The sequence below is a fragment of the Cololabis saira genome, chromosome 1 (assembly GCF_033807715.1).
Source record: "Cololabis saira isolate AMF1-May2022 chromosome 1, fColSai1.1, whole genome shotgun sequence".
Classification (NCBI taxonomy): Eukaryota; Metazoa; Chordata; class Actinopteri; order Beloniformes; family Belonidae; genus Cololabis; species Cololabis saira.
Genome location: NC_084587.1, coordinates 14,795,462 through 14,816,045, shown reverse-complemented (window position 1 = coordinate 14,816,045; position 20,584 = coordinate 14,795,462). Strand labels below are relative to the sequence as shown.

Here is a 20,584-nt window from a genome sequence, read left to right as displayed (position 1 = left end):
GTCTGTATCTGATCTAATGTCTCACTCACACCACAAAAACCATCACAGTGAGCTGATAAGTGCTACAACGGTGAAATGTATGGCATATTAAAACCCAAAATCTGATCATCAAAATTTAAAATATGAGAATCAAAACCCAGAATCACTAACCATGAGTGCAATCCCCTTTCTCGGTTACACTTTTCTTATCATTAGTTCTTGAACCATCTCTGCCTCTGAACTGTCTTTCTCAGTCGCGTCTTTTCTTTTTGGGGTTGCAGTTTTGAAACAAATGTCAATTCAGCACCTTGTCAATCTACACCGGAGAGATGGGATATAGCCAGAGGTGGGTAGAGTAGCCAAAAATTGTACTCGAGTAAAAGTACTGTTACTTCAGAATAATATGACTCAAGTACAAGTAAAAAGTAGTCATTTAAATAATTACTTGAGTAAAAGTAAAAAAGTACTTGGTGAAAAAACGACTCAAGTACCGAGTAACTGTTTAGTAACGTCTGATTTATTTTTTTAACACAACCATTCAAACAGACAAAAGTACAAAATAATCATCTTCAGGAAAATTAAATCAATAAAATAAATTAAAATTAATAAAAAAATTGCTTCAATTAAAATAATCTTAAAGTAAATTCAAGTACTTTAATACATAATAAAATAAATGAAATAATAACAGAATAAAAAAAATTAATTAGGCACAAGTAGCACAAAATTTCAAGCCTTTGTACTTTTCTTTTTTGACCAGGCAGAACTAGAACAAGCCCATGAACTCATAGAAACTCTGTGTGTGTTTGAGTCTGTGTAAATGTGACAAAACATGCAAAAACAAACATTTTTCCCAAAGAATCACTCAGTGATGTCATGAGATTGACGCGTAAGCGGATAAAAGGGATAAAAGAAAAGTAACAAGCTCAATGTAGCCTAATGTAGCGGAGAAAGAGTAACAGTTTCTTCTTCACAAATCTACTCAAGTAAAAGTAAAAAGTATAGTGATTCAAAGCTACTCCTAAAAGTACAAAATTTCCCAAAACGTACTCAAGTAAATGTAACGGAGTAAATGTAACTTGTTACTACCCACCTCTGGATATAGCTGAGATTTAGTAGTGCATTGGCTCCTGAATGACTCGGGGTTTCACATCGATGTCACATCACCTAAAACCTGCTTGTCGTGGTCATGGAAAACCAGCAAGCAGAGGTAAGTTGTTATTGTCATTAACAACTTACCTCCGTTGAAGCTGACGTAAGCTTGGTTATCTCTCAGTATCTTCAACCTGTATCTGTGAATAAAAAAGCAACTGTTAGAATCAGAGACAATCATCAGATTCAGTGAGTATTTTTGTTGATGGCATAAGAATTAGAACAACTCTAGTCCATTTTCCGTTGCTTGAATTCACAAAATGTTGATCTTTAATGAAAGTTTACACTCCTTGCCATTTGAAAATAGAGCGATGGTTGTTTTATCTCGGGAATGTTCCTTTAAGTGTTGCGTCATGGTGAAGAGAGAGCACAGAGTTTGGACGTCATTTCACAAACGGCTTTGTGGAAGGTCAACTTTACTCCAGAAACATGCAGGATCCCAGTAGGAGCTTCAGAGAGAGTTCATGGTTCACATTTCTTCATTGTCTCAAGATTTTATCTAACTGCTTGCCTGTTCTTTTTCCAGTTTCGTCATTAAAATGTATTGACAAAGCAACTACTATACGTGCGGTTTTATCTTCATTGTATGGACGAAAATTCTAGCACATCCCTTTCTGTAATTTGATCAATGCGTTTGATCAATGTTGGAATTGGATTATAGTCTCCTGATGAGATAGTTACATAGATTTGTGTGTCACCTGCTTAGTTATGGTGATACATTTGTTGTTATTAATAATTTGAGTAAGTTGGAGCTAGGGATGGGTGGTATAGACTAAAAAATGTATCACGATAATTTCTGGCATTTATCTCGATAACGATAAAAATGACGATAAAAAAAATACCAACTCAACTCCACCTTTTTAACTATAAATCTATCACCACATTCAGTCTTTGGAGCCCCAAATCACTGCTCTAAAAGAATACTAAATGCTACTAAACCACACCAATTAAATTGAATGAATAAAAACTAATTCAATTAGTACACCTGTACTGCAAAACTGTAATGACTCAAATGAAACAAGTTTGAAATGTAAGAACAGATTCAACATTTATTCAAACTGTATGGCTTAAACAGTGGGATAACAGTGCAAACAGCAAAAGTCCCATTGTCCTTCATATTTTCCTAGCTTATAAAATCACAAAGCAGAAAAAAATACAACCTGATAAATAAAGAAACAGGACAAATAAATAAAAGTTCACTGAAAATAAAATCCTATCAGTGATGACCTCTTCTAATATAAATAAAATGTGCAAATTAACATGTGGTTGGAACATGCCACAAATTAGATACTATTGCAATTTTTTTTCGTAATAGTCAAACGTTATATCAAAATGTAACAACCATTTCCTTCTGTTTTTGCAGACTCTGCATAGATAGATGATGTTTGCTCCTCGTCACTGTTTTTAAATCCAAACCAGTTCCAGATAACGGAGCTGGAGCCTCATTTAACAACGAACTCCTCGCTCTCAGATCCGCCTTCAGCCATGTTTGTTACACAAAAACGTCATCAACGGGAATTTATCCTTTTTACCGCGAGATGACAAATTCTTACCGTGGGGAATTTTTTGATGGTATATCGTGAACGGTAAAATATCGCCCATCCCTAGTTGGAGCATATAGATGTTGAACAACAAAGGCCCCAAACTTCAACCCTGGGGAACTCCAACCATCCATTTCTATACCTGTTTTATCCTGTGCAGGGTCACGGGGGTCTGCTGGAGCTCATCCCAGCTCATTACAGGTGAGAGGCAGGGGTTCACCTGGACAGGTCGCCAGTCTATCGCCTTGGGGAAGTCCACATGTTATTGTCGTTAGCTTCAATTTGTAGTTACCTAAAGATACAAAATGGTCCCTGTCTTTTAGACAGAACACAAACCAGGTACGTGCTGTGCCATAAAGTCCCACCAGGTTTTTCAACCGGTCTAGCAAGATGTTATGGTCAACTGGTTGAATAAGACCCAGACTGAAATGTGGCCGCTATCCACATTGGAGCGGATGTCAATAAAGACCTTATTTAGAGTTGTCTCAGGGCTTTGTGGTGTAGCCAGAAACCTGACTGGACGACATCAAAACAGTAATCTCACTAAGAAAGGGCAGGTTTGATACGGGCCTATAGCTGTTGAGGGACCTATCCGACTTGTTCTTTTTGACTCCACATGATGTCAAACGAAATAAAGTTAGCTCAAACTGGCTCCATTAAACATGTAATGTCAAATTGACTAAAATTAGCTAAAGTAGGTGGCTCCAGTAAACGTGTATTGTCAAATTAAAGTTGGCTGAGTCTGGTAAACTTGTAATGTCATGAATGCCTTCAACTCCTGTTGGTGGTCAGGACTGGAACAAAGAGCACAGAACCAAGATATGATTAACAAAACTTTGAGCGATTACTCATGACTTCAACAATGACAAGTCTAGAAATACAGCTATGAATTTCCAGGTCAAAACTGGACCTGGAGTATGAAAGTCAACTGGAGGAACCGCAGCAACAAAGACTGAAAGCGGATCTTTGTAGGAAGGCTGGAAAGTTAAAGCTGGAAATTTTCTTAACACCCTCACAAACAAACACACATCTTCCAAGACAATAAAAACAGTCAAATGGGTATGAAGCAGAGGCTGATCAGTCATTTCTTGGATTGCTGTTAAAAACTTTTGGTTTGAAAAAAATGGATCCTTTGTTCTTGTAGATCTTAACACTAAACCATTAATGTCACCATTTCCCATTGGTTGGGCTGGTGACCCCATGGAAAATGGCTGGAATGCATATTAGATCTGTCCAAAATACAGAAAAGTACATATGTGATGTCCGACTTAAAAAAAAAAAAAAGTCTGGACAAAATGTAAAATGCAAAGAAAGAGTTCAATAATTTGTAAGTGTGTAACTGACACAAGTACAAGGACAAAGGTTCCTAAGTTTAAAAATGTTAGACAAATTTGAGGAACTTGTCATCTACAATAAATACAACTGAAAGAATCTGGGGATATGGACAAATAGTGAAATAGTGAAAGTGGTTGTGAAATCCAATGCAATACTGAGTGACAGTGACCATGTGCTCAGTCAGCACTTCACTGAAACAGACATGAATTCAGAGGAATTCATTGGATGGATTCGGGAATACATTTGGAAACTATTGTCAGTAATGTGGCCGTAGTAGTTCATCGCTGTATCCACAAGTTCAAGTTCAAGGTCAAACTATTCTGTGCCAGGAATCGTTGCCACTTTGTCAACTATTAACTTATTGAAAACGAGCTCAGGCAAAGCTGAAAACTCTCCTGCAGTCTGACAAATCCAAATTATTTTTTTAATTAGAAATCATGAATGCTCCCTCTGGACTGTGACCGTCCAACTTGTTGAGATCTCTTAGTTCAAAAACTAGCATCTATTTTGGTCTGAGGGTGCCTTCATTAATCCTCAGATATATACACTTTGGAGCAAGACAACAAATATGATAGAGAAGAGCTTTATATTAAGAAATGAAAAGGTCAGAACAGTGGGTAGGTTTATGTTCCCATTTCTCCCATTAATTGAGTTTTCACAGGCTTCCTCCCACAATCCAAAAGCATAAACATTAGACTGATTGGTGATTGTAAATTGTCTGTATGTTTGAGTGTAACCTGCATGGTTGTTTATGTCATCCTGTGAAGGACAAACTTTGATATGATGTACCCCACTTTTCCCCCCAAGTCTCCAGATAGATGGATGGAAAAGTTGTTGAGCAGCTATATTCTTATGTCAAGCAAGAAAGGGAAAACATTTCACCTTCAAACTAAAGGAATGAGTTTCCTAAGTTCAGAGTGCTTTTAAAAGAAAAAAATATCCAATATAGTGTCAGTTTCTTCCCGCGAGCGGTTGCTCTGATGAACTCTCACAAATAACAGTCTCAGAGTAACCAAACATGTGCAATATATAAATCTCTTTAATATTCATGCTGCCTCACTCTGCTGCACCCTCTCACTTTTTATTTCTTTGTACAAATTTAATTTTTTATCTTGTATTCTCTGCATAATTCTTGTCTGTAGAAATTGTAAATAGGTCATACTTATTCTCAATACCTCAAACTGCTGCACCTTAAAATGTTTATAATTTTGTACATAGAAATTCCACATTTGTCTATTGTTCATTTGTTTATTTAACACCTTTAATACCATAGAGAGCGAAACTACCGGAGTCAAATTCCTTGTTGGACATTGTTCGAACCTGGCCAATAAAGCTGATTCTGATTCTGATTCTGATTCTGATTCTAAACACACCCCTGTCTGTTCTCACTTAGTTCAAATGTGCTGCCAAATTAAAAATGTTCCCAGAATCATAATATGAGTTGCCAATGTACTGTTTTCAGAAAAATAGGATTTGAATAAATGTGTCTCCTGTTGTTAATTTCATTCATCACAATATCTCACATTTTGAAAAAAATAACTAAGTGAAAATGGAGGGACAAAATACAGAAATTCTCAATTTCTAGGAAAAAAGTCATATCTTGGCAATGAAAATGAATTGGAGCTAAATGAGGAGGGCCAACTGAATGAATCATATGTTATTACCCAGAGGTATATTCTGCAATAATAAACTCAGTATCATGCCTGGTTCATCATTGTACACATTTGTACAGGTAGACTTTCATAATATGTGTTCTAATGTCGCCATCTGGTGGCAAACACGACTGCTCGGCAGAGCCTGCAGCAGTGACCAGACCTCCAGACCGGTCAGTGCAGGTTTTCACAGGCAGCCATGTTAGCGCCAGTCATAAATGCAGATTATTACTGCAACATGAAACACATTCAGTCATTCTGAAGCCAAAATGGGAATTCAATACATAGCAGAGCAGGACTGCACAGCTGATGTATATTTACTTACAGCATAGAAAGCAAAAATAAAAATAAAATAAATGTTCAAAAATGGCCAGTCGTACAATATATCTATTTACTTTTATTTAATAGTACACTATATGTATAATGAACTGGAAAATATAAGAAAATACATGTGTGGAATATTTTTCCAACATGCCACATTATCAGTAGGCTACTGTGATATTTATGGGGATTTGTAGATTCATTCCAACTGCATTGAGACTCGTAAGTTCATGTTTTGTGTCTAAAACCCCGTGAAAGCACACTGAAACATGTATTGGTATCCGAGATGCGGGGATTCGATATGTACTACGATTCCCATGATGCATCAACAGCCGGGGCTCCGGATTTGCTCTGCAGATTTGTAGAAGTACTGCCTGAACTGAGCCAATGTGTGAAACACAGATATATAAACATAGACGCCTCATCGACCGCTACTGCCTGTTGGCGTTGAGGGGCCGCAGGGCCGCCATCTTGGTGCGGGCACCCGCTGCCATAGACACACGTATGTCTATGCCCGCTCCTGTCAGTCATCTGTCTGGCTGGCGCAGTTAAGTGTCAAAACATTTAATCAGTCATAACTCGCAGAATACAAAACGGCGGTTTTTCTGCAAACGTCCTAAATCTAGGCATGATACCGGACACATGATTCGGCGTATTTTAATATCCATAGTAGGCTTAACAGTAATAGAATATTCTGGCATGTGAGTATGATAGGTAGACTATTTTGCAAGACACACTAATCATACATACATACAGTAATCGAGTTGTAAAAAAAAATCAGGGGGGATGGTGGATTTTATCATATGGGGACAGATAATTTGTGCTGATTACAAATAATATAATATATTACAAATAATAGCACTGACCAAAACACCTGCAGAAACCCTGCAGATATGACATAGCAGCAGTTAAATGCAGCCTTCTGTAAGATTTAAATATCCACTGGGCTTACATCTAATACATCAAAACAGAAAAATAAAAACAGTTTTCTGAACTCATCAATATGATTCTGTCCTTCACAGGATAAGTAAAATGGATCACTGCAAAAACTCAAAATCTTAACAAGAATATTTGTCTTATTTCTAGTTAAAATGTCTAATTTTAGTAAAAAAATCTCATTACACTTAAAACAAGACATCACTGGAAAAAACTAAAATGTTCACCTGTTTCAAGTAGATTTTCACTTGAAATAAGTAGAAAAATCTGCCAGTGGAACAAGATTTTTTTGCTTGTAATAAGAAGATAAATCTTGTCCCACTGGCAGATCTACTTATTTCAAGTGAAAATGTACTTGAAACAGGTGAAAATTGTCAAATAAGTTATTTTTCTGGTGTTATTTTTCTGGTGATGACTCTAAATGTTGAAATAGCAGTAATAACACATTCATTGATGAAATCACATAAGGGATGGAAAGGGGGGATGGCAGTTTTACAGGGGGGATGATTTTGACCGTTTTTATTTCAGGGGGGGATGCCATCCTCATCCCCCCTATATATATATATATATATATATATATATATATATATATATATATATATACAAATAATACACACAAATACATGTAAAAACATGACTACATGATATAATGATCTCCAAAGAGGACTGCTTTGTAGAGCTTCTTTCTCATGCTCCCGTTCTGCAGGTCAAGAGAGGTGAGTTTGGCAAAATGTGGTGTTGCCTTATTTTTAGATTTGTTATTTTATTTTGTTTTAATTTTTTATCCCTGGTCGCATATGTTCGCCGATCTGTACAGGAATACGCGGCACAGTGCTCTGGCATCTTCAACACTGTGGTATGCTGTGGTATGGGTAGGATGACCGGTCCAAGATGGCGGCCGATGAGGCGTCTATGTATACATGTCTACGGTGTGAACGGCGTGAAGGGAAATCCAGACGGTTGTTAGATCGGTTAGAGCGCGCATGCGCTCTTGGACGTAGCGTCAAGTTTATATTTGGCTTAAAGGAGACGCAACAAAGCGCACAAAATGGTTGCGCTCTAGGCCCGGGCGAATAAGTACGTTTACTATGGCTTTAAGAACGAGAAAATAGTGTCTGCTTCTTTAAAATTATATCGGTTTATTGCTGAATAGATAATTAAGAAAAGTTTCAAGTTTCTAACCAATAAATATATTCTTCTAATTCTCGTCGAAAGCCAGCAGAAAATGCATCACTGTGGGACTCGGGCCGCCTGCAATCATACCGTCTTTAAAGCAGATTTGCTCTGTTTTTTCCCACTTTCCATGTGAAACCGCTCGACTTAAAGAGGATTTTAAGGTGCTGGACCGCGGGGATGGACCGATCCGCGGATGTAAATACAGCCGAGGAGCCGGCGGAGGACAAGGCCGCGGGGGAGACCGCGGTCTCCAGTACGGCCGGTGCCCCGCGGAGGGCGCTCCGAGAGCGGGCAGCCGGCCGACCTCGCTCCGCCGCAGCTTCCACTACGGAGGTTAACGGCGCCGCGGCCAGCCCGCTGACCTCGGGTCGGGTGTTGAGGGACAGGTCCACCAGGGCGGTACCGGCCTGGCTGAAGGACTCCAGGAGCGACGAGGACGAGGACGAGGACGAGCCGAGCCCGGACAGCGGCGCGGCCAGGCGGAGGAAAGTTTGCAGCTCCCGGCGGAGGAGACATGCGGATGCCCCGGGGGAGACCGGGGACGGAGAGTCCCCGCAGGCAGCGGAGTGAGTCTGATCAGCCGGTACTCACCGATACTAGGCTGCTAAAGCATGCACTTGTTTGTTATGGGTCTTTAAAGGTGTGTGCGCGGGTTTGGTCCTGTCAAAAAGCAAAGCACGCCTTCAGCCGGGCTCGTCCCCTTTCTGGTGATACATGGGTGGAGTGAAAACTCACCTGGCAGAGAAGATGCTCACACTTTTATTCACTTCTTCAATGTCAGAGTCAGTCGGCTCTTGCTCACACTTTTATTCACACGTTTATTCACTTCTTCAATTCACTTCTTCAATGTCAGATTCTGAATGTTATTCAAGTTCTGGTCACTGATGTATCTCTAGAGGGAAATGGCAAGTATATCAGTCTAATGTTCCTATCCTTTCTTTAGCCCTGAAGACCCCAAGAAACCTGCGACGGATGTTCAAGGTAATGAAGTAACAAAGACCTTAACCCTTGTGCTGTCTTTGGGTCAAAATGACCTAATTCTCCTGTTTGTTCGTTCCTTCCTTCCTTCCTTCCTTCCTTCCTTCCTTCTTTTCTCCCCTCGTACATTCTTTCTTTCTTTCCATCCTTCTTTCCTCCCTCCCTTCCTTCCTTCCTTCCTTCCTTTTTTCCTTCCTTCCTTCCTTCCTTATTTCTTTCCTTCCTTCTTTTTTTCCTTCCTTCTTTCTTTTCTCCCTTCCTTCCTTCCTTCCTTCTTTTTTTCTTTCCATCCTTCTTTCCTCCCTTCCTTCCTTCCTTCCTTTTTTCCTTCCTTCCTTCCTTATTTCCTCCCTTCCTTCTTTTTTTCCTTCCTTCCTTCTTTTCTCCCTTCCTTATTTCCTCCCCCTTTCCTTCCTTTCTTCTTTCCTCACTTCCTTTTTTTCCTTCCATCTTTCTTTCCTCCCTTCTTTCCTTTCTTCTTTCTTTTCTCCCTTCCTTCTTTTCATTCTTCCTTCCATCCTTTTTCCCTTCCTTCCTTCCTTCTTTTCTCCCTTCCTTCCTTCTTTCCTTCCTTCCTTCCTTCCTTCTTTTCTTCCTTCTTCCCTTCACCCTCCCTTCACCCGAAGACAGCACAAGGGTTAATGTCTTGCACCTTACATACATACATTTACTTCAATCACGGGTGTGTATGTCCTTTTTCAGTGTTTGATCATGTGCTTTTATTCTCTCGTTCCAGTCCTTTCCTCCAGGCGCACCCCGGCTCAGGTTGGTGTCAAACCCCCGGCTGGAAGGGCCGTCCGTGGGTCCGCCAAGCCCGTGTGTAAGACCGAACCTGGAATGGAGAATCCAGCTGGTGAGCAACCCGTTGTCCATGTGCTGCTGTGTTTCACTGTTTGGCCAATAAGTCACAAAAACAATGGACTGAAACATCTATAGTTGTCTAAAACCGTCAGTAGGTGCATTTCCATCACTCTTGAAATTGTGAATAGAAATACATTATCAGCCTTTCACGTTATCATTTCAAAGCGACTTTCATCAAACTTGAATGTGAAGGGTATGTGGGCCTGAAGTGACACGGATGTGCAGAGGAAAACACAACATCACGTACTACGTGGCGTTTACAGAGGCAAACATGGATGCTTCACGCGTTTGTCTAGCAACTTGGTAGTACTTGCAGTCGCAACTGAAAGTATAAAATTTCACTTACTTTCCATTGAGTCACTGCACCGACATTATCCACCGTGATTCAATATTGCAGCGTTTCGCTTCGACCGGCGCAGAACCATAAAGTTTGTCTCACTTCTATGACGTTAAAGTTCGAGGAAATGCAACATGACTGATCTGACTGCGGTCGCTTTGACACAGATCTGCTATGTAACTGATTTAGGTCGACATATGAAAGTGGCCTTGGTCGGTTTTTACTCTTACATGTCGTGTTTTTATTCCCACACAAATTAAAAAATATAAATAACATCTTTCTCACATTGAACAAGTGCAATAAGGAATTATTACCTCACATGATTCAACAGAAATTGTTAGTTATCCTAAAGTTTGAATCCACTAATCATCCTTGAAATCGTGGACAGTATCTAAGGATGGCGTCGTCCTACAAATTCACTAAATGTGGCCAAATTCATGGGCTTCGAGGGGCTTTTTTTAGTAGTAAGAATGACTGACTCAAATGAATCAGCTGAAAGTCAAAGAGGTTTCTGGATGTCCATTAGTATAATGGCGTAATATCACTTTATAGAAGTCACAGCTAATTGAGTTTCCATTGGGTTTTATTTTTAAATATTGCTTGAGATTTGTGCCAGAACCGTGATGGAAATGCATCTTCTTTTTTTTTTCTTTTATCACTTTGCCTGTATTGATGGTGGATCAGTACTTAGTCACGTATGATGCCTTCTCCAGAATACCTCAGACATTTGACCAGACTGAAAACAGGTTGCAGTGAACAAGTGCTTTATGTCGTCATGCTACATACAAGTTTCTTTGACGATGAGAGTGGTGAGAAGTGTTTTTAATCTCTTTTGACCTCGTGATTTCTTTCTCTGTCACGCAGCAAAAGGAGAGGCGAACAATGAAGACAAGTATGATGTGTAAGTACTGTAAGCTTTCTGACATGCTGAGCCTTTGTATTGCAACTTGAAGAGGCCACTTTCATTTCCCATCTACACATGCAGAACGTCTCATTTTGCCAAATAAACATGTTTGGATTTGAGTGAACGGAACCTTTTACAGATGCGTTAATTTATAATCGAGTTGTTTTTCAGCACATATGCTGTCTGATAATAGCTTTTAAAAGCAACACAGATAAATTAAGTTATTCACTTGGCTTAGGTCTTGGGAGGTATATTTGGGATGTATATATGTATATTTGAAAGAAAAAATAACAAAGATAAAAAGTACTTGTTGAAAATGGATGCGAAAGGAAGAGACGTCATGGCTTCTGCTTCTAACAGTTGCTTATTTGGTCATAGATATTTAAGTATCGATCCAGTTCTGCGGAAGTAGAGGCCAGGAGCTCTCCAGGTTTTGCGTCTTTTGAGAGTCATGTGTTTAATAGTTTATTTAATTGTCGGATACTACGAAGTTTTAACGAGGTGGCAGCAACCAGAAGCAGACAAGCAATCGTTCAACAGAAGCTCAAACACAGGGAACACTTTTTGCAGACTTACAAAGTTAAAATGACCTCGGTTCATCTGTTGGGACCCTTTTCACACTTATTAATAAAAGCAGCAAAAAAAGACTCTTCCAAGTTTCATGACTGCTACTTTCTCTGGTCCCGAGGATATTGAAGATGGACTGGAGTGAAATACAAACTGTGGTCTGATTTAATAAAAATCTAAAATGCATTTAGAAGTAATAAATCTTGGACGTTACGTCCTCTGAGCTGAAGAGCTCAAGATGCTCAGATTTTATTAACTGTTGGTGCTTTGTAAGTTTCTCATGTGACTAAACATGAGCTTAAAGCTTCATTTCGATAAGTGAAAGATTTCATATGAACAGAGAACTTGTGATGGAACGCCGTTGTAGCATGAATCGGCTTCTGTGAGGTTCTGTCCAGCTCAGAGGGGCCGCGGACAACATTTCACAAGTGGATCAAACGCTTCAAAGTTTTCCCAAGACAAGAACAGATGTTAAAAATTGTTGCATAACATGTTTTTGATCAACTTCAGATGTTGACTACTGTATTTATTGGCTCTTTTCTGATCACACACGGGCGTTCAGCGTCCAGCTGCAGGCCCTTCTTCCAGTCCAAGCGCTGCTGCAGATAAGGAGAAAGTAATTGCAAGTTTAGTGCAGCTTTTGACACTTTGTCCCTCCTGGAACTGATCCCCCTGAACCACAGACCACATCTCCCCCCACGGCTGAGCAGAAACACCACCCATACCTCCACCACCAGCTCAGCCACATCAGTGCAGAGCCTGCGGTGCAGAACCATGTGTACCAGATGCTTAAATTTCTCTCACGTCCACTAGAAGGGAACCACACGGTGTGACAACAAAGACAGAAGCAGATGCTACCGGTCCACTCGGTTTGCAGCATTTACTTGTTGTAGGTGTTATTGTGGAACAAAGTTGTGAAATGTAACATGCAGCAGTTGCATCAGCTTTGCTGCTGGCAGGACCAACGTTTTGCCTGTAGCTTTATTCCCTTTTTCACAAGCTCGGCCAGTCTGTCCACATCAGTTTCAGCAGCCGTTTGCACCATCTTGTTCACCATCTTGTTCACCTGCTTGCACCATCTTCTTATGAGCTCCTGATGCACGTACAGGACTGTCTCAGAAAATTAGAATATTGTGATTTTCTGTAATGCAATTACAAAAACAAAGATGTCATACATTCTGGATTCATCACAAATCAACTGAAATATTGCAAGCCTTTTATTATTTTAATATTGCTGATCATGGCTTACAGTTTAAGAAAACTCAAATATCCTATCTCAAAAAATTTGAATATTCTGGGAATCTTAATCTTAAACTGAAAGCCATAATCAGCAATATTAAAATAATAAAAGGCTTGCAATATTTCAGTTGATTTGTAATGAATCCAGAATGTATGACATTTTAGTTTTTTTAATTGCATTACAGAAAATAAAGAACTTCATCACAATATTCTAATTTTCTGAGACAGTCCTGTATATGTCCAGTAACTTGTTTTCTGTCACTGTTGTTTGAATGGCCATCGAAACTTTACTACCAACTAGTTTTTGTGGGTCTTTAAAAAAAAAACTGTAAAGATACAATCGCACAGGTGTAAGTCCTCGAAACTCAACGTAGCCGCTACGCTGATCTCATTTCAAAGCATTAACTGAACTTTCTGCTCTCTCAGTGAAAAGAAAGAAGAGGAGACCAAGGAATCAGCTCAGCAGGTCCTGGACGATGAAGACCAGCCGTTTCAGGATGACCCTAATGATCTGAACTACCAACCACGCGGTCAGAGGTAAACTCTCCTCATGTGCACCACTTCAACATGCGGAGATGCTGTGATTAATCTTTATTTAACAAGGGGGGAAAAAACAACTTTTGTCAAGAGTGCCCTGGCCGACACAGGCAGCTGTTAAGAGCACTACAGTTATAAAACAACAGTTATTTTAGACCTTTTAAAGGTTTCAAAGGCCGTCGTAATCAGTACTGGAGTTGAGGGGGGATGAGGGGGGTGGCATCCCCCCCGAAATAAAAACGGTCAGAATCATCCCCCCTTTCCATCCCTTATGTCATTTCATCAATGAATGTGGTTTTACTGCTATTTCAACATTTAGAGTCATCACCAGAAAAATAGCTTACAATTTTCACCTGTTTCAAGTAAATTTTCACTTGAAATAAGTAGAAAAATCTGCCAGTGGGACAAGATTTATCTTCTTATTACAAGCAAAAAAATCTTGTTCCACTGGCAGATTTTTCTACTTATTTCAAGTGAAAATTTACTTGAAACAGGTGAAAATTGTTGTTTTTTCCAGTGATGAGTCTTGTTTTAAGTGTAATAAGATTTTTTTTTTACTAAAATGAGACATTTTAACTAGAAATAGGACAAATATTCTTATTTTGAGTTTTTGCAGTGATCCATTTTACTTATCCTGTGAAGGACAGAATCGTGTTTTGATGTATTTGATGTAAGCCCAGTGGATATTTAAAGCTTACAGAAGGCTGCATTTAACTGCTGCTATGTCATTCCTGCAGTATTTCTGCAGGTGTTTTGGTCAGTGCTATTATTTGTAATATATTATATTATTTGTAATCAGCACAAATTATCTGTCCCCATATGATAAAATCCACCATCCCCCCTGATTTTTTTTATTTTTTTTACAACTCGAGTACTGGTTGTAATCATGGCTGATGATTCTAACATCTGCAACCAGAAGTGGATCCATGCAGAATATTCACATGGTGTTTATAATCATGTCATGAACCCAGATACTTGAGGTTGGAGTTGGTTTGGAGCTGGTTCCCAGTGTAGGGAGCAGCATACTTTAATGCGTTCCTCCACGTCTCCGTTTTCAACGTTTGAAACGGATTGAAGTGAAGCAAAACCTTTTCTTTCAGCAGTGAGGAGGGTCTCAGCAGCGATGAAGACGCTCCCTTTAGAGACGACTTAAACGACCAGAGCTACGACCCGAGAGCTGAAAGGTTCGTCTCTGGGAAAGGAGAAGGGGTTGCACTTATGTTTGCATTATTCCTGTTTCTTTTTTTTTTTGGTAATCAGACATATTTCTTTGCTTAAATCAGATTTTTCTTCTTCTTCTTCTTCTTAGGGATGCCCCCAAACCAAAACGCAAAGCCCCTCCAAGACAGAAGGAGAAAAAAGAAAAAGATAAGGCACCCAAGAAGGAAAAAGAGGTCGCAGAGATAAAAGTGGAAAGTTCAGACAACACTGAGACCGTGCAGGAGGACGTAAAGCTGGAAGAAGAAATGGCCGAAGACCCGGATGGACCCAGGAAGTAAGTGCAGTTCTGGATAACCGGTTTTATGTTGGTCGGTTCAGAGCTCTTGACCATTTAGTCGCATGTTGTGATCGAATTTTGGACCACAAAGCACCACAATGATTTATAAATATGGCACCTTCATTTGGCTCTTTTAACTATTGTTTTATCTTTTTGAAAAGAAAAACATCGAGATTCTTCTTTAAAACTATAGCCCCAAATTTTTTGATGAGGATAACATGTGAAATCAGGAAACTGGGCATTCCTCCCAATGAAATGATGACACACTTTAAATAATAAAGAAAACAACGGCATGTATTTAATGTACCATTGTCACTGTAGCTGTATATTAATTTAAGTAAAATCGTTTGATGCGATGCATAAACTGCGCTGTTTATCTTCTTCTTTAAAGGTAGTGGTCAAATAATCAATGTGCAGAAAAAAAATTACATTACAATTAATTCATTCCCACGTTATTTAGACTTTAGATTTAATTGTTTTGAAAAAACTTCAATATCTAACACAAATAAAGAAAAGTTAGTTTGAATCCCTGCAGTTTTAAACACTTATCGGGTGTTATTTCTTTCCGTCTGTGTTACTTCAGCTTCAATCAAACTGTCATGTGTGCGATAACAAACCAACGTCTGAAAACCTGCTCTCTCTGGTCTGTTAGGAGAGGCCGACGGAAAAAAGACGACAAAACTCCACGCCTGCCCAAGAGACGGTGAGGGCGATGTCCGAGTTGGGCGTCCTGATCTAAACTCAATTACAATGTTTAAATAATCTTGTTGGTGTTTTTAAGGCGGTGACTTTCCTTAAAAAAAAACAAGAAATGATAACCATGTGGCCTCTAAATGTGGAGATTCTCTACAGATGTGTTTATCAGTTAATATACTGTATGTGTGAAAGGTGTGACTGAACTGGAGGTTGGGTTAATATTTGGTTTCCTTGCGACCGTTTGCTTCACTCATTCAGGAAGAAACCGCCGGTGCAGTACGTGCGCTGTGAAATGGAGGGATGTGGGACGGTGTTGGCTCATCCTCGATACCTTCAGGTCGGTCTCCTAACGTCCACTTTCCTGATTTCAAAGGGAAATATTTGAAAAAGACTGAAGTGCTAAAGAGACTGATATTTTTCAGACTGTTCTCTTTGCTCTATATTTAACAAAACTGAAAATTCCCAGTTTCAGATCTGAAAATGTGAGTTTGACAAGATTACCAAAAACACCCTCTCGTGTGTGATGTCAGCTGTAATTACATGTAATTGCATGTAAGATGGGAGTTCACGTGCAACTACTCGGCGCTGCAGTTACTCAGAGCGTTGACTTGCTTGTGAACGATTCATTCAAAAGAACAACATCCTTTTGTGGGAATGAACTGAATCACTGACTCAGTTGTGAATGAAGCTATTTGTAACATAAGAGTTGAAGTTTTTAAAAGTGCTGCAGTCTTGGATTTTAACCACCAATGATCAACAATGCGTAGCTTGACGTTTAAAAGGACTTAACAGTGATTTAAAACCAGCGTTCAGCTCCAACTTTAAGTCAGGAAACTTCCAAATTGTTGAGCTTTTACAAGAGGACTGTTGTCTTTGTCTGAAAAGATGATAATAATAATAATAATAATAATAATAATAATTCATATAAAAAAACTGAATATATTGAATAATAGTTTAATAGTTTAATAGTTTAGTTTAACTGTATATACATAAAAGTGATTTTTATATACTGTATATACATAAAAGTGATTTTTATACATATCCTGTTTATACATATTTTATACGTATTTTTTGTATTTTTTATATATTTTTTATTGTCTTTTACCCCTCCCCTATATGTGTGTACTGCAACAAATAAGTTTCCCCACTGAGGGAGAAAATAAAGGATATTCTATTCTATTCTAATAATCCCTGAACATAAATTAATTGATGCAGTAGTCATGATTTAAGTTTCTTCAGAGAGTCATTGAAGACGGTCATTGCAGTAAATATAGCATTCACTCTTACTTTGGGTTTGAAAAAGACAAAATCTGAATCAGGCTGAATTGTTACTTTTGTGTATCAACACTAGATTATAAACAGTCTCAACATTTCCAGTAGTGATGCACCGAAATGAAAATTTGCGGCCGAAACCGAAAATAATAATAAACACTTGGCAGAATACCGAATAATACCGAACAATGGTTCTTTTGCAGTTATTAATTTCTTTGCCAATTTTTTCACCATTGCATAAATCAAACAAATGTGCAGTAAAATACCCGCCAGTCACAATTTTTCTTACTGTACTTATTGTATTTTTTCTCATAATCCTTTTTCATTTTCTCCGGTTCAAATCCAATTAATCGGGTCGCGGTGGGGCTGATCTCTGCAATTTGAAGCCTTGTATAATAATTGTAAAAATCTGGGTTATTTTCTTGGAAGATCTCGTCAAACATAGACAGTGAGGGTTTGCGCAACTCATCGGTAGTACGGGCCCTTTTCTCTGCGCTGTGCGTCCCGTGACCGTCTCCATCACCAAGCGGTTTCCCAAATCCAACTCGGCCTGGATCATTTCTCGTGTCCTCTGCTTTTTCCCCACATCCAAGTAAATCTGACATGCTGACATGTTTGCTGCATTTAACAACGCTCGCCCCTCACTCCACGTTGTTCACTGTTTGAATGCGTCATCTAAACACACCATTATTAATTGTTCGTTTTTTTCCCCACTTATTCCACCGAACACCGAAAGTGTTTTTTTTAACTATTTTCGGCCGAACAATTTCGGATAACCGAACATTCGGTGCATCACTAATTTCCAGTTAAATAGGCCCGATCAGTTGGTGGGAAGATGAGTCCACTTTAAATTAAGTTGGAACATGTAAAAGGTCAGATATTTAAAATATTCCTTTTGTTTTTGTTTGTTTTCTCACCAGCACCATATAAAGTACCAGCACTTACTCAAGAAGAAGTACGTCTGTCCTCACCCGTCTTGCGGGAGGCTTTTCCGCCTGCAGAAGCAGCTGCTGCGCCACGCGAAGCACCACACAGGTACACAAGCGCTGAGGTTTGATCTTTAAACCGTTAATGTAAGAGTGGGAAATTTAAATATAATTTGAGTGTTTTTTTTTTTCGTTATTGATTCCAGACCAGCGAGACTACATATGCGAGTTCTGCGCTCGAGCCTTCAAGAGCTCCCACAACCTGGCAGTGCACCGCATGATCCACACCGGAGAGAAGCCTCTGCAGTCAGTACTTCTCCCAGCCCGTTCTGTTTGCCGTCTTGATTTATCCCGCTCCGTTCTGAGCTTTTCTTTGTCCCTCTCGTGTGAATAGGTGTGAGATTTGTGGCTTCACGTGTCGACAGAAGGCCTCTCTCAACTGGCACATGAAGAAGCACGACGCCGACGCCACCTATCAGTTCTCCTGCTCCATCTGCGGCAAGAAGTTTGAGAAGAAGGACTGCGTGGTGGCGCACAAGGCCAAGAGCCACCCCGAGGTGCTGATCGCCGAGGCGCTGGCGGCCAACGCCGGCGCCCTCATCACGACCCCCGCCTCCCTGCTGGAGCTGCCGGGGAACCCCAACCAGACGGCGTCGCCGGCGGTCGGCGGCGGCGTGGACGTGAGCCAGGTGGGGACGGACGGTCAGGGAGACCCCATGAGTCCGGACGGGCAGCACGTGGCTCAGGTGTCCCAGATGGGCCACATGGGCCAGCAAGTGAGTCACCAGGTGGTTTTACTGGGGCAAGACCAGAGCCTGCACACCATGCAGGTGCCAGTGACAATCGCCCTGTCCCCTATCGACCCCCCCTCGCCGGCCGACCACCACCACCACCAGGGGCAGCTGCAGCTCCAGATGCCCGTCCAGTTCGTGCAGACTACCCAGCAGCCGCAGCTGACCCTCCATTCCAGCTCGGTGGTGACGCAGCATCACCAGCCGCAGCTGCAGCCGCTGCAGCCGTACGGCTCCCAGCAGCAGCAGAACCCGGGGACGCAGACGCAGATCCTGCAGATGACCTTCCAGCCGGTCAGCCAGTCCCAGACCCACGTCCAGCAGATCCCCATCCTGGCCGCCTCCCAGCAGCTTCAGGGCCTACAGACGGCCGCGCCGAGCCCCCCGCTCATGTCCTCGCAGCCGCAGTCCCTGGATCCGGCCGCCACCAACGGCGACGGCTACATCCTGGACAATCCGGTGCTTTCCTCCTCCTCTCCGTCTGGCAGCTCCCTGCAGCCCAGCGAGGTGGTGGGGGAGGACGGGGTGGTGTGGGAGCAGGCGGGGCCGGGGGACGTTCTGGCCGACGGCACTGAGAGACACGCGCAGCAGCAGGCCCTCATGTAAAACCCCGGTGGTCCTCAGGGCAGACGATGGGTACCTTATATACCATATTGCCAAGTTTGAGGTAAATGTAGGATCACAGATATATTATTTACTGATCACACTGGTAGGTTTTTAGAACATCTGTATCAGGGAAAGACGTGTTTGTGTATGTCATTGCTTTTTGTACATAACAGTCCTGTAACTAGAAGTTTTTGTCTTTATATATTGATGTTGCTATTATGCAATAAGTTAGCCCACCTTATGAATATACAGGAAAAATCAAATGCTTAATGTTTGGTATCAAATAATTTAATTTATCAAATGGATTAATGCAGAACACGCTAGAGTTCCTGTGTCTTGAGGTGAGTAAATCCTCTTCAAAACTCTGGACAGTGTTTCATTTACTGTGGAGTTTTACTGGATTTTTTATAAGATGGTATTCAAAGAGCGAACACTAAAATATCTAAGCAGAGAAGAAGAAAAAAATATGTAAAAACCCTGGAAAAGTAAAGGGGTATACTTGCTTAATATGCCTGCAAACAGTCAAAATACTCACTTTTCACATTTAAGCAGTCATTAAATTCATGCCACTGACATTTGTGCAGCTGTTTGTCGACTTTACCGTTTGAGACTAAAGAGGAATATTAACCCGTATAGTCTGATTTCTTCCTGAAGTCCTCCGTGTTTGGAATCACTCAAAGATGACGTTTGACGTAGCGAATCGAACACGTTCACCGCGATCACCATCACTAACTTGTCCGTTACATCTGAAGTGTAATGTCACTTTGAAAAGCAAAAAGCTATGTAGAAAACTTAAAATATCTGCGATCTCACATGAGGTTTGTTTTTAGCACAAATACACAATAAAAAATCTGTTCATTTATAAAATTGTAAATAAATGTCTTAACATTTATCCAAAGGGTTTTTCTTTTATTGCTTGGAAACTCAATTTTGGGTCAAACCCAACACATTTTTTTGCCCTTTCCTGCAGGATCGGCAGTAGTACAGCTTTTATCAGTAGTATTGGTTGCTGAAATCAATCGATACTGGCAATTTCTTCCCCTCATATGAACAGTCTCAATGGAAATAAATCGTGAAAAATCAATCTCTTTTTTCACCACATCATGAGTCTCTTTGAAACACATTTGCATCATTTTAAGTTACATTGCACATATAAAACAATATGACTATTATTAGCTTTTATTAAGTAGTTACACTCAGACCTTTTAGAATATCTCAAATTGGAATCCGAAGAAAATTGCAGTCGTTGTTTCCCGGTATTACATCTATCACCCTCCCCCATC

At 40.3% G+C, this 20,584-nt stretch overlaps 1 protein-coding gene across 2 annotated transcripts; it reads left to right on the top strand.

Moving 5' to 3' along the window:
* The first annotated feature begins 7,943 nt into the window (after positions 1-7,943).
* zfp91 (ZFP91 zinc finger protein, atypical E3 ubiquitin ligase) lies at positions 7,944-20,193 on the top strand. 2 transcript variants are annotated; one of them, XM_061746052.1, is made up of 12 exons: positions 7,944-8,655; positions 9,033-9,070; positions 9,804-9,920; positions 11,130-11,166; positions 13,402-13,512; positions 14,616-14,696; positions 14,822-15,007; positions 15,663-15,713; positions 15,965-16,043; positions 17,899-18,013; positions 18,111-18,210; positions 18,299-20,193. In XM_061746052.1, exons 1-12 carry the CDS (start codon positions 8,267-8,269, stop codon positions 19,299-19,301), a joined length of 2,307 nt encoding a protein of 768 aa, XP_061602036.1. In that variant the 5' UTR covers positions 7,944-8,266; the 3' UTR covers positions 19,302-20,193. The 2 variants fall into 2 exon arrangements, with proteins under 2 accessions (XP_061602036.1, XP_061601950.1); XM_061745966.1 differs by having other exon boundaries at positions 14,613-14,696.
* The last annotated feature ends 391 nt before the right edge of the window (positions 20,194-20,584 follow it).